This window comes from Galeopterus variegatus, unplaced genomic scaffold, assembly GCF_000696425.1.
Source record: "Galeopterus variegatus unplaced genomic scaffold, G_variegatus-3.0.2 Scaffold2007, whole genome shotgun sequence".
Taxonomy (NCBI): Eukaryota; Metazoa; Chordata; class Mammalia; order Dermoptera; family Cynocephalidae; genus Galeopterus; species Galeopterus variegatus.
Window position 1 is genome coordinate 82218 of NW_007728118.1, and position 13775 is coordinate 95992.

The 13775-nt window shown below is 37.6% G+C and overlaps 1 protein-coding gene across 1 annotated transcript in view; it reads left to right on the forward strand.

Moving 5' to 3' along the window:
* Window positions 1–13775, forward strand: part of DMXL1 (Dmx-like 1) — a 151266-nt gene that overhangs the window by 53554 nt on the left and 83937 nt on the right. Inside the window, exons 15-20 of the mRNA XM_008580049.1 lie at window positions 468–557; window positions 638–740; window positions 4252–4371; window positions 4666–4887; window positions 8074–9759; window positions 11413–11520. Of these exons, the coding sequence (XP_008578271.1) occupies window positions 468–557; window positions 638–740; window positions 4252–4371; window positions 4666–4887; window positions 8074–9759; window positions 11413–11520 (2329 nt within the window). The remainder of the gene's footprint in view (window positions 1–467; window positions 558–637; window positions 741–4251; window positions 4372–4665; window positions 4888–8073; window positions 9760–11412; window positions 11521–13775) is intronic.

Sequence of the window (13775 nt, forward strand, 5' to 3'; positions counted from 1 at the left end):
AAGATTGAGAATTGACCACTGAATTTAGTAATGTGATCTTGACTAAAGCAGTCAGGACATAAGTGGCTCAATAAATCAGCATAGGTAAACATTACGTCAGCTTGTTTCTTTGGCTCTATCTTTCCCACCTCAAAATTAATGCTCAAAAAGCACTGACTGTTAAAACATTGCCAGGAGATCAAAGTCAGTCTTTCACATTTATGGATGTAAAATATATTTTTGGTCTAATAAGTACCAAGCATTGCCTTTGGTTTTCTCTGTACCTACTGAGCTGTAACTCTTATTCATTACTATGTAATTCTTATTTAGATAAAGTCCTAGAGTGTTTATAGTTGAATGGGACTATATTTAGCCCTACTTGAACTGAATTATTATTTCTCTTATGCCTGGAATTCCATGTTATTTGCTGTTAATTACTTTTGAATTTAATTATTCAGTAAAGGATATATCAATTTTTTTTAAAACAGAAATATGTTGGTGAAGTGTTTAACATCGTCAGTCAACAATCAACAGCCAGGCCAGGATGCATTATTGCATTAGATCCCATTACCAAGCTTGTAAGTATTATTTTTCTGGCTACATAGCATTAGGTAAATAATACATATGTCAACTTATGTTGGTATTTATTTACATTCAGCATGGCAGAAAAACCCAGCTGCTTCATGTTTTTCAAGAAGACTTCATATTAAATAACCTTGACAAGAAAAGTCTGGGGAAAGACAGCATTCTATCTAATGCAGGTAAAGAAGAAATTTTTATGTAATGAGAAATGCTATGTAGAGTATGTTAGGCAGTTAATAAAGGTGAATATAAAGTTATATTATTAACATTGGTATAATATTTCATATTGTCTATATGAAGTTCAAATTGTTCTGTGTAGGTTTGTAGTATTATTTATCATAAATATTGGTATCTTTTTTTATTCTTAACCAGGTAATAAACATGAAAAAGTTAAAGGGGTTCTTAGTTATATGTTTTTTTAAAAGCATAAGAGAAATGTTTTATCATTAACATGTGAGTGCTGTTTGCATGGTTGGGGTCCTGTCATATCAGTTTGGATAATACAGACACCTGGACTTTTAGAAACCTATAATTTAAAGAAGTAGCTTAAAACTTCAAGTTAAGGCCTGAATGGCTGCTCAGTTGGTTAGAGCATGGTGATGATAACACCAAAGTCAAGGGTTTGGATCCCTGTGTTGGCCAGCTGCCAAGAAAAAAAACAAAAACACCTTCAAGTTATAAGGTCCTTAAAGACTAAGTGTCTTAATTAATACTTGTATAATAAAACAGTTTTGAAAGTTTTATTAAACTCCTTCACCCGACACTGACTTTTACATAAAAGAAAACTGAGGAAAATAGAACTAAAATCTTTTGATCAGCACTTCCAATTACAGAGCCAAACCAAACTCAAAATAGCTTTCCTGAAGACCAAAATCTTATAAAGCATCCTTATAGTATATGCCTGTTGCTTAAAGTCAGTTATCAAGCCTCAAATAATATTAACTATTGTTCTCTGTTTGTTCCAGTTTTTTTTCTTACTTCTCTTGTACATTATTTCTTTTCTACCTTTTCAGTTTTTCTTGTCGTTTGAGCAGTACTCCTTAGAGTTCTGCCCATTTATGTTGAACATTTCTTGCCATTGCTTTCATTAGGCTTTTCTCAGTTTCTCTGAGAATTCATGGACTATGCCAATACACTTTTCTCATGTGTTTTTGTAATTCTGAATGTGGAAATATACTAAAAATGGAGAATAAAGGTGTCGGTATAGGATAAAGGATTATTTATGTGAACAAAAATATTCTTTATCTTTTTTCATGTACATATGTATTATATTTTATATATATATATTTTTTGGTGGCTAACCTGTATGCAGATTCCAACCGTTGATCTTGGTGTTATAATACTGCGCTCTAACCAACTGAGCTAACCGGCCAGTCCTCTTTAAGGCTTTTGAAAGAAATTACTCACCTGTGTTTACAGTTGAGTTTTGCTACAATCTTCATCTGTTCTAGTGTTTTCTTTTCTAGGAGTCTTCAATTTTTAACTTATTTTTTTCTCTTAGTTTTTCTAGTTTTTCTGAAAATATTCAGGGAATTCTTATTTTCTTTTAATCAAAAACCATTATCTTCATTATTGGTTTCCCAGACAATACCCAAAGAATTATGTTTTCATCTTCTTTTGCTCTGTTGTCCAGAAGAAAAATGTTTTACAGATGTTTACACTTTTGGAACATTCTTTCTCGTTATTGAAATAATCAGAAACAGGATTGATTTCTGTTCTTTTTTGTCTTAATCCCTTATTTTTTCTTTCCTCTTAATTTTTTTTTAAATTGAGATTGCTCCTTCTTAATCTTAATTCTTATAATTTAAATGCTTAACTCACTCAGAACATGTTACCGAAGTTACCTTTTCATTTAGTATTAACACAAGATGATTTAAGATGTGTGGTTATTCTTCTTTCATTTTGTTCTTTTGAAAACTTTTTTCCTATGTAAATTTAAAAGGGCAAACCTTTGTTCCCTAACAACAGTTGCTTTCTGGTTTTTTACATGTTCTATGATTTATATCATTTTTTGTGTTTTTGTTTTGTTTTGTTTTGTTTTGTTTTGTTTTGGGGCAGCTAGCAGGTAGAGGGACCAAACTCTGGACTTTGGTGTTATTAGCACCACGTTCTATCCAACTGAGCTAACTTACCAGCCCTATATCATTTTTATAATGTAATTCTTATTTACATAATTTTGTACTTAATGAAGAATAGCTTACAATGAAGAAACTTGGATTAAAATGTTTTGTTAAAAAGTTTTTTTTTTTCAGGCAGTAATGAGCCATTGGTTTTATGATACAATTTTAGAAAGATGAACGTAGCTATTTTGAGCAGTTTGTGTGCTGTTTATGCTTTTGGGGCCAAGAAAAATTTTCTTGAATGATATGTTGTATAATGAATACATTGGTCATTAGGTAAATATCATGAATAGGTCATTTTGTTATAGAACTTACATTAAAAAGTTTGGCAATAAAATTTTCATCATGTTATGTTGACTTAAAGTACATATCATGTAGTTCCTCTCTGTTTAGAAATTTCCCACTTAATGCGGTCTAATCTGTGTGAACAATTTAATAGTCATGACTGGAATATATGACTTTTTAGGCCTATGAATTCAAAAATGAAATTTAAGCATAACATACATATAATTGTTAAAACTTTAAGTTAATACAAATTCATGTAGTAAAGAAGCTGAATACATTCTATAATGCCACTTTGTATTTGGAACCCTGGGTTAAATTTTTTAATGTTGCCTTTCTATAATGTGTGTAACTATATATTATTTTACTAGTCACTAATCAAAAATACTAGTTTTTCCCATAAATCCAAGTGGCTTAAAATGTTTGTATGTCGGGCCGGCCCGGTGGCGCACTGCTACAGTGCGCCGCTTGGGAGCGCAGCGGCGCTCCCACCGAGGGTTCGGATCCCACATACAGACCGGCGGCTCACTGGCTGAGCGAGGTGCGGGCGCAACACCGAGGGTTGCGATCCCGTTGCCGGTCCTGGTCCGGTACGGGCGCGACACTGAGGGTTGCGATCTGTTGCCGGTCACGAAAAAAGACAAAAAGAAAAAAAAAAAAAATGTTTGTATGTGCTTTTGTTTATTTTTATGTTTGGCATTGTGTGTTTGATTTCATTATAAAGATCTGAGTATACAGTTCTATGATATGATTATCCAGTTCTGGTAGATAGTTTTGTGTGATTGGTTGAATTTGTTTATGATCTGATTGGTTTAAACATTTGTCAGTTATGAATATTCAGAAGTATGCAGAGTGGTAATCAATGTCAGAGAAAAGAATCATACTTGTGTTGTTTATAAGAAATGAGTCTGTTAGTGCTACCTGATTGATTGCAAACATCTGTCAGGAGAAAGCCAAAACAGCAGTCATATTACTTTCTGACTAAGTAATGTTGTCAAGTCACTGATACACTAGTAATGTTATAAAATAATGTCAGTGATGGCATAATGTTGAGTTAATGATTACAGTGCTGGTGATTATATGTAATATAATGAATAATGAATAAATTATGTTGCTTTAGATGAATAAGTAATTTTCTACAGCAAACACATTCTAGTAAATATAATTTTCTGAAATCCAAAAAAAATTTTTTTTATTTCTTTTTAATCCAGTTATTTTAACTTGGTATATTTGGTAAGTTGTCTCATTTATCCATGTTAATGGTGAAAAATATCATTAATATCAATAGGCAGCTCACCTAATGGATTTTCTGAAAAGTTCTACCTAATTGTAATAGAGTGCACTCAAGACAACCGTTCATTGTTACGCATGTGGAATTTACATTTAAAGTCAATCCCTGTCTCATTGGGTGAGTCTTTTTTTTGTTTTTGTAACTTTAAGTAGACTTAAATTAACAAATTATACATGATTAGACAGTTCAGGGCATATTTATTAAAGCCATTCTAATCTAGTGGTGAAAATTGTAGTTTATTCAATTCATTCAAAAAACAAAATGGTTTTCTCATTTTCTTGCTGTAAAGAATCATACTAATGTGTTTACTATATATTTTTTATAAAGGCAGTTTTGTATTGTAAAATGTAGCAGTTGTAATATTTAAAGGGTTATACCCCCAGCTTTTGGTTCTTTTCTTATGTTTTGTAGATGAAAAAGTCGATACATGTATATCTGAAGCAGTTTGGCAGTCAGAAGAATATTATTCTTCTTCTCCAGAGAAGATTCTATCTCCTTTTTCACAGAAATATCAGGCTTGCAAAGCAAATCTTCAGAGTACCAGCAAGTTGACTCTGTTTTCAGAAATGGTTTATAGCCAAGAGTTGCATTTGCCAGAAGGAGTTGAAATAATAAGTGTTAAGCCATCAGCAGGTTTGTAATTTTTATGAAAAGAGACTAATTTAACTTTATAATCCATGAGTATTTACCAGGTATTTAAAAAAAGGTGCTGCAACTACCACTTAAATATACACAGAAGCAGAAGTGGGAATAATATATTTTAAGTACCCTAAACTGAAGACTTAAATTTCTCATTATGTTTTCAGATTATTCTGACATTTGTCAACAAGTTCTAGTCTTAAACATTGATTTCTAAAAGAACAATTTTTCGTTGTCCTTTTGAGAAGACAAAGTGAAAGTTTCTAGAGCAGAGATGGTAATTAAGTTGTACCTTATTTGCCAATTTTGATAGTATTGGCAGTGGCTGCCTGGAGCCACGTGCTAAGGATTCTGAGTGTGTGGTTCCCATTACATATTTATTATCATTTTTCTAAGACAGTGATTTTCAAAATGTGGTCCCCAGACCAGCAGCATCAGCATTCTGAGAACTTGTAAGAAATGAAAATTCTTAGGCCACACCCCAGAGTTACTGAATCACAAATTCTGGAATGGTGCCCAGTGATCTCGTCTAACAAATCTTCCAGGTGATTCTTATGTACACAAAAGATCAAGAACCACTGTTCTATAGTATCAAGAATACCAAGACAAAAATCTATTTTCTTATTATCTAATTCTTTCATTTTCTTTCTTTTTTTAAGGTTTTAAAATTTTTTTAAAATCTTAATTCTTTCATTTTTCGTAGTCAAAGTGTGGTCTTTCTTCCTTTCTACTACTTTGTCATTTTTTTAAAAATTCTCTTTTTTTAAAGCTAGTCAAGTATATAGTCATCTGTCAGTTTTTTGACTGATTACTTTGAACGTTTTTCTATTTCCCATTTTGTTATCAAGTACTTAATCTTTTCTGAATGGTGAAGTTCACAGGAGTTGGGGATGTTAACAGTGTTCTAACTTTTGCATTCTACTTCTTTATATCTTTTAATAAAAAAAGCATTGACATAAGGTAAGTTAAAGTTTGAAAAAGAATGATTTTTGCATTGACAGAATTTGAATGCTGCTATCATTTGCCAGAAATTATGATCTTCACTACTGAACTCCAATTAAAATAATATGGAAAGTATAGAGGAACTGAAGATATTTATGAAGACAACCCTCGTATTTAACTTTGACCCAAGTTGTTTGAAAGAAGAAAAATCCTATGGAAAAAGAAGGGATTTGTTTTGTTTGGCAAAAAGAGTAGCATATGACGAAAGCCTTTTTTCTAGTCCTATAAATTTTTAAAAATCAGTACTATTGGAAAGCATAAGATCTTTATTCTTTGTTCAGCTCAGGGAAACCGATGGAGAATGCTAATTGTGTCCTTTTGTAGTATTGCTATATTCCTTCATGACTTTTTAAAAAAACCTTACTATAATTATGGTAAAAAGTACTTTTCAAATATAGTAAATGTCCTGTATAACATTATTATATTACAATTAGTACTTTATGTTTAATAGTTTAGGACAGGAGTTAGCAAAACTGTAGGTCACCCTCCTGTTTTGTAAGTAAGTTTGGTTGGAACACAGCCATTCCTATTTTTCTATTGTATATAGCTCCTTTTGCCCTACAAAAGCAGAGTGGCAGAAGTTGAGTAGTTGCAACAGGGGCCTTGTGGCTGGCAAAGCATAAAATAGCTTTTTTAAATCTGGTCCTTTAAGAAAAAAATTGCCAGCCTTTTGTTGTAGGAAACCTAAGTAAATATTAAGTTCCACTTAGGAATCTTCTCAGCCTCGGTTATATTAAACATACCTCAATTGTGAAAGGCCCTGTAAAATGACCACTTAGTACTTTGGTAAGCATATTTCATTCATAATTATATTGAAAAATATGGAGAAGGATCCAGTGAACGTTGACAGATTTAAAAAGATGTATTGATACCTTTAAAATTAGATTTTTTTTTCCCCCAATGGAAGGAATTACTTTGTTTTATATATATACATATATATATTTTAAATTTTTAAAATTTTTATTGAATCAAAATTGATTATACATATTTGTGGGGTTCAATATTGAGATATGTTGATCAAATCAATATTACTAGCATATATATTGTTACAAATCTTAAATATTCTTTATGCCCCTTGTCCAATCCCTCCCTATCCCCTTTTCCCTCCTCCCTCACCCCTCTAATTATCCTAGATTTCTTCTCTCCCTCTGAAAGAATAATGGTTACTCTGTTGATTTGCTGCCCAAATGATCTGTCCAATGCTGAGAGGCATGATCAGGTCCCCCAATAAAATCATAGAGCAGATGCCTCTTCTGTCACTCTGAAATGGGCTTTGTGGAGAGAGAAACATCCTCCTCCTTTCTTTATCTCTGCTGGTGACTCTTCTTGTGTCAGTGCACTCTGGTGGCTGGCAGAGCATCTGCATGGTGGTTGTGGCATCTAGCCACCTTCGCAGCAGCCATGGTTATTGTGGTGGCTGTGGTGGGCCACCCACGTGGAGGAGATGATTTTGGCATGTTCCTTGGGGCTGGCGGTGTGCCTGGTTGTGGAGAGTGTCCAGTCCTCGGCTCCATACCCTGAGTCCCCAGGCAGGACCCAAGGCACTGGCGAGGTGTGCCTTGATGTGGTAGTGGGGTCCAGTCCCAGCTTCAGTTCTCAGGTTCCTGGGTGATGCCCCGAGGTGCTGGTCATGTGAATGGTTGTTGGCGGGGGTCCTGCCCCTGGCTCTATGCCTCATGTCTCCTGGTGGGCCTCAGGGCATTGCTGGTGTGCCTGGGACAGAACTAAGTTTTTGTCCTTTGCTTACTTCTAACACGGGTGATAAAATGAGATTTATAATATATAAAACTAGCAAAGAGTTGTGAAATGAAAGCAGGATTGAGAATCAGGACTAGAATTCAGGTTTTTAAGTTCTACCGTAGAGTAGTTATTTGATTTAGGCACAAGGTACTTAACATGTTCGATCAAGGGTCCTTACTTATAAAATGCAGGAATTGAAGTAACTTATCTCAGAGTTCTTTTTCAGCTGTAGGTTTTGGTGATATTTTCTTTTTATATACCTTTTTGATGTCATTGAAAGCTTCTTACTGATCTCGTTGATCTTTAAACTAGATACAGACTGTCATGTTCTTAACATACCAAAGGACTAAATATATAAATAGGACTAAAACCATTAGTACATAAAAATAGAAGAATTTACCCAATTTCACATTTGTTAATGGATTGTTTTTATTTTAGGACATCTGAGTTCTTCTTCCATATATCCTGTATGTAGTGCTCCTTATTTATTGGCAACTTCATGCTCAGATGAGAAAGTAAGATTCTGGAAATGCAGAGTAATAGATGGAGGATCTGCTACATCAAAGAAGGGAGAAATGGATCTTGCATACATTTGGGAAGAATGGCCATTACTTATTGAAGATGGACTTCAGAGCAATAGTAGTATATCTGTACCTGGTAGGCCTATAGAAGTTAGCTGTGCACACACAAATCGTTTGGCAGTAGCTTATAAGCAACCTGCATCTAATATTAGATCTTCTCAGGACTTTGTAATGCATGTAAGTATTTTTGAATGTGAGTCTACAGGTGGTTCATGTTGGGTCCTCGAACAAACAATTCATTTAGATGAGTTAAGCACAGTGTTGGATTCTGGCATTAGTATTGATAGCAATTTAGTGGCCTACAATAAACAAGAGACATATTTATCCAGTAAAGAGAATATCACATCAAACACAAAGCATTTAGTTCACTTAGATTGGATGTCTAGAGAAGATGGTTCTCATATCCTGACTGTAGGAATTGGATCAAAACTTTTTATGTATGGACCCCTCTCTGGCAAGGTACAAGAACAGACTGGTAAGGAAAACCTGTCATTTCCTCTCTGGGAGAGTACTAAAGTTGTACCTCTTTCTAAATTTGTACTGTTACGAAGTGTGGACTTGGTTTCTTCTGTAGAAGGCTCCCCACCTTTTCCTGTTTCTTTATCATGGGTCCGTGATGGTATCCTTGTGGTAGGAATGGATTGTGAAATGCATGTATATTCCCAGTGGCAGCCGTCTTCTAAACAAGAACTTGTTACAACAGATTCATACAACGGGAGCACTCCATCCATAATAAGTTTAGTAAAACAGAGTAACTCGTCCAGTTCTGGGTTACATCCTCCAAAGAAAACTCTGACTCGATCCATGACCAGTCTTGCACAGAAAATATGCGGAAAGAGAACTGCATTCGATCCTTCAGTGGATATAGAAGATTCAGGTCTTTTTGAAGCAGCTCATGTACTTTCCCCAACTTTACCTCAGTACCATCCCTTGCAGCTTTTGGAACTCATGGATCTAGGCAAAGTTCGGAGAGCAAAGGCCATTTTGTCACATCTCGTCAAGTGCATTGCTGGGGAAGTTGTGGCTCTGAATGAAGCTGAGTCCAATCACGAACGCCGCTTTCGGTCTCTCACCATCAGTGCTAGTGGAAGCACAACCAGAGACCCCCAGGCATTCAACAAGGCTGAAAACACAGATTACACAGAAATAGATTCTGTCCCTCCACTTCCTTTGTATGCCTTACTTGCAGCAGATGATGATAGCTGTTACTCATCTTTGGAGAAATCTAGTAATGAGAGTACCTTAAATAAATCAAACAAATTGTCAAAAGAAAGTTATGATGAGCTTTTTCAGATCTCAACTCTAATGACTGATATTCATGTGTTAGATACAGATGTGGAAAATACAAAGCCCAAAGTTATTGACCTTTCACAGTACAATCCAACTTACTTTGGTCCTGAGCATGCTCGGGTTCTTTCTGGCCACTTACTTCATTCTAGTTTACCAGGACTCAGCCGGATGGAACAGATGTCTTTGATGGCCTTAGCAGATACAATTGCAACTACAAGCACTGATATTGGAGAAAGCAGAGACAGAAGCCAAGGTAAAACTGAATTCTGTACAGCATTGGAGGAAAAACATGATAATATTTTTAGTATTTTCACAGAAAATAATTTAAAATAATAAAAATGATGCCATGAAGGATTTTTTTTGAAACACCATTATTACCTTCAACACTTTTTAACTTTAATCTATACTGTTTATACAATAAATCATAGTACTATGAGGAAATGCACAAAGACTAATGCCATTTTTACTAATTTTTTAGTAATATAAAAAATTCAACCAAATTTTTTTGAGTTTAGCAAAAGTTAACAGATTTTTATTGAACAATTATTTTAGGTACCTGAAAATAAATGGTGGTTTCTGTTCTTTTCCTCATGTTTTAATAATCTACCATTAAAAATTATGTTTGGTTTTTATTTTTTATTTTTATTTTTATTATTTTTTTGTCTTTTGTCTTTTTTCCGTGTCCGGCAACGGATCGCAACCCTCAGTGTTGCCCCCGTACCGGGGACCGGCAACGGGATCGCATACCTCGGCATTGCTCCCGTGCCTCGCTCAGCCAGTGAGCGGGAACCGGTCTGTATGTGGGATCCGAACCCTCGGGCGGGAGCGCCGCCGCGCTTCCCAAGCGGGCGCCGCCGTGCTTCCCAAGCGGCGCACTATCCAGTGCGCCACCGGGCCGGCCCCTATGTTTGGTTTTTAAAATACCGAGTTTTAATAAAAATTAGCATTAGTATATACTCTTGAACAACAAATATAAGCATAATAAATTAGGTCTTTTTCTCACCCAGAGAGCATTTAAAAAAAATATCCTGAGTTAAAAACAAACTTGAAGAGAATTCCCATCAAATCTCAAATAAGGTCTGGAGTTAGCAAGTCCAGCCCTGTGTACCAGGTATAGGTCCATAGGACATACCCTTCAAAATAACTTGAAAATATGGGGTAAATTTAAGATAAGATAATTTTAAACTCCGAGCAAAAATAATAATAATAATAATTTTAAAATTTTAAATTTAAGGAAAAAATAAGTTGGTCATGAATCTTGACATTTTAGGAAGTATTACTAATAGATTCTATTTTTCGATGAGAATATGTTATAGGTATTTTATGTTTTTAATCACATAAAGTAAAAATCAGGCCCTTCCACCAGATAACTGTTTCTTCCAGTGTTAGCAGTAGATTATTGGGATGGGTGTATGATTTGAATCAATGGAGAAAATATTACTGCAACATATGCCACAGAGAAGTTAAACTATTTAAAAATTCAGTCACATTTTAAATGATTCAAATCAGAGGAGGTCAGATTGTAAAGAATGTAATAGACCTTGGGGCAATTAATTTTCTTCTGTATTATTTTTCCAACTATGTAACTATACTGCTTTTTCTGTAATATAAAATTGTGTGGAATAAAAAAATACTAGAAAATATTTTATTTATCTTTTTGGCATCTGGCTGGTCCAGGGATCTGAACCCATAACCTTGGTGTTATAAGGTTGCTCACTAACCAAATGAGCTAACCTCAGATAACTTTTTTTTTCTTTTTTTTTTGCTAGTTTAGGAATGTTTTACCCCCATACTTGGTGCTGTAACATATGCTGATTGTCAGAAGTATTAGTATTACTTGTGTTTTGCTTACAAAATAGTTTTTACAAATAAAAATAAGTAAATACTGTGTCTTTTTCTTTTTTAGGTGGAGAAACTCTTGATGAATGTGGGTTAAAATTTCTTTTGGCTGTTCGACTCCATACCTTTCTTACAACTTCCCTTCCTGCCTACCGAGCTCAACTCCTGCACCAAGGTAATTTTGATAGTAATCTATTAAAGGGAAGTAAGGCAAGTAGAAAAAGAGAGGCTTGTGAACTTTTAAACTTGTTTTTGCCCAGACACAAAGATGATGACAAATTTGACACATTTTAGGTTTCCTTTATTTTTATTATTATTATTATTATTATTTTTAATAATTTATTTTATTTATTGAATAAAAATCGATTATACATAGTTTTGGGGTTGAACATTGAGATATGTTGATTAAATCAGTATTACTAGCATATATATTGTTACAAATCATAATTATTCTTTATGCCCCTTGTCCAACTTCTCCCCTCCCCCCCTAATTGCCCTAGATTTCTCTCCTTCTGAAAGAATAATGCTTACTCTGTTAACTTGTTTCCTAGATGATCTGTCCAATGCTGAGATGTGATCAGGTCCCCAAATATTATCATAGAGCAGATGCTTCTTCTGTCACTCTGAAATGGGTTTTGTTGAAAGAGACATCCTCTTCTTTTCTTTGTCTCTGCTGGTGACTCTTCTTGTGTGAATGCACTCCAGTGGTTGACGGACCATCTGCATGGTGGCTGTGGTGTCTAGCCGCTTTTGTAGCAGCCATGGTTATTGTGGTGGCTGTGATGGCCACCCACGTGGGGGTGCTGTTTTTGGCATGCTCCTTGGCACTGGCGGTATGCCTGGTTGTGGGGTGTATTTGGTCTCCTTTTCCATACCTCTGGTCCCTGGGCAGAGCCCAAGGCTCTGGCGCCATGTGCCTGGTTGTAGGAGAGGGGTCCAGTCCCCTTCTCCATGTCCCGGGTCCCTGGGTGTGCCCCGAGGTACAGGCGCAGTGTGCCTGGTTGTGGGAGAGAGGTCCATTCCACTTCTCCTTGCCTTGGATCCCCAGGCAGGCCCCAAAGTGCTGGCGTGGTGTGCCTGGTTGTGGGAGGGTGGTCCAGTCCCCAACTCCATACCCTGGGTCCCTGGGTGGGCCCCAAGGCACTGGCTCAGTGTGCCTGGTTGGGGGAGAGAGGTCCAGTCCCCTTCTCCGTGCCTCAGGTCCCCGGGTGGGCCCTGAAGCACTGGCTCAGTGTGCCTGGTTGTGAGAGAGAGGTCCATTCCCCTTCTCCTTGCCTCGGGTCCCCGGGCAGGCCCCAAGGTGCTGGTGTGGTGTGCCTGGTTATGAGAGGGTGGTCCAGTCCCCTTCTCCATGCCCTGGGACCGTGGGCAGGCCCTGAGGCACTGGCTTGGTGTGCCTGGTTGTGGGAGAGAGGTCCAGTCTTCTTCTCCATGCCTCAGTTCCCCAGGCAGGCCCTGAAGTGCTGGCTCAGTGTTCTTGGTTGTGGGAGAGAGGTCTGTTCCCGTTCTCTTTGCCCCGGTTCCCTGGGTGGGCTGAGTTGCTGGCATGTTGTGCCTGTTTGTGGGAGAGAGATCCAGTCCCCAACTCCATACCCCAAGTCCCTGGGTGGGCCCCAAGGTGCTGGTTCAATGTGCCTGATTGTGGGAGAGAGGTCCAGTTCCCTTCTCCATGTCCTGGGTCCCTGGGTTGGCCCCAAAGTGCTGGCGTGGTGTGCTTGGTTGTGGGAGAGAGGTCTGTTCCCCTTCTCCTTGCCTTAGGTCCCCGGGCAGGCCCCAAGGTGCTGGCGTGGTGTGCCTGGTTGTGGGAGGGGGGTTCCAGTCCTCTTCTCCATGCTTCAGGTCCCCAGGCTGGCCCCGATGCACTGGTGCAGTTTGTCTGGAAGTGGGAGTGGGGTTCGGTCCCCAGATCCAAACCTCCAGTTCCCAGGCAGGCCCCAAGGTGCTGGTGGTGTGCCTGGCCCGGAACTAATTTTTGTCCTTTGCTTCTAACAAGGGGGGAACTTCCTGTGGGAACCAGTACTTGAGCCATGTGGTTGTTTAAATTGCTGCTGTGCTGCTGTTTCCGCAGGGAAGGCTTTTTGTGCAGCTCAGGGTTTAATGGTTGACCTTATAGGTACTTCCAGCTCTCCAGAGACCCAGTGGATCTGTGTTCTGTAGAATCTCTAATCTGGGCCTGAGTTTTTTCATCCAACTGCACCCCATGCAATTCTGTATACCCAACCAGTCTCCTCTGAGTGGTCTTATGCTGACTGGAGGGCAGATCAGCTGTCCTTGCTGTGCCCCAGTGTTCCCCTGGTGGGCATGTCTCCCCCACCGCCCGTGCTGCAAACACTTCCCATGGGACGTGCCATGTGCCGGTCCCTTGTGATGACTCACCGGCTTCTGAGTGGCTCCCTTTTTTCAGTTGTTCTGGCTCTTCACTCCTGTGGG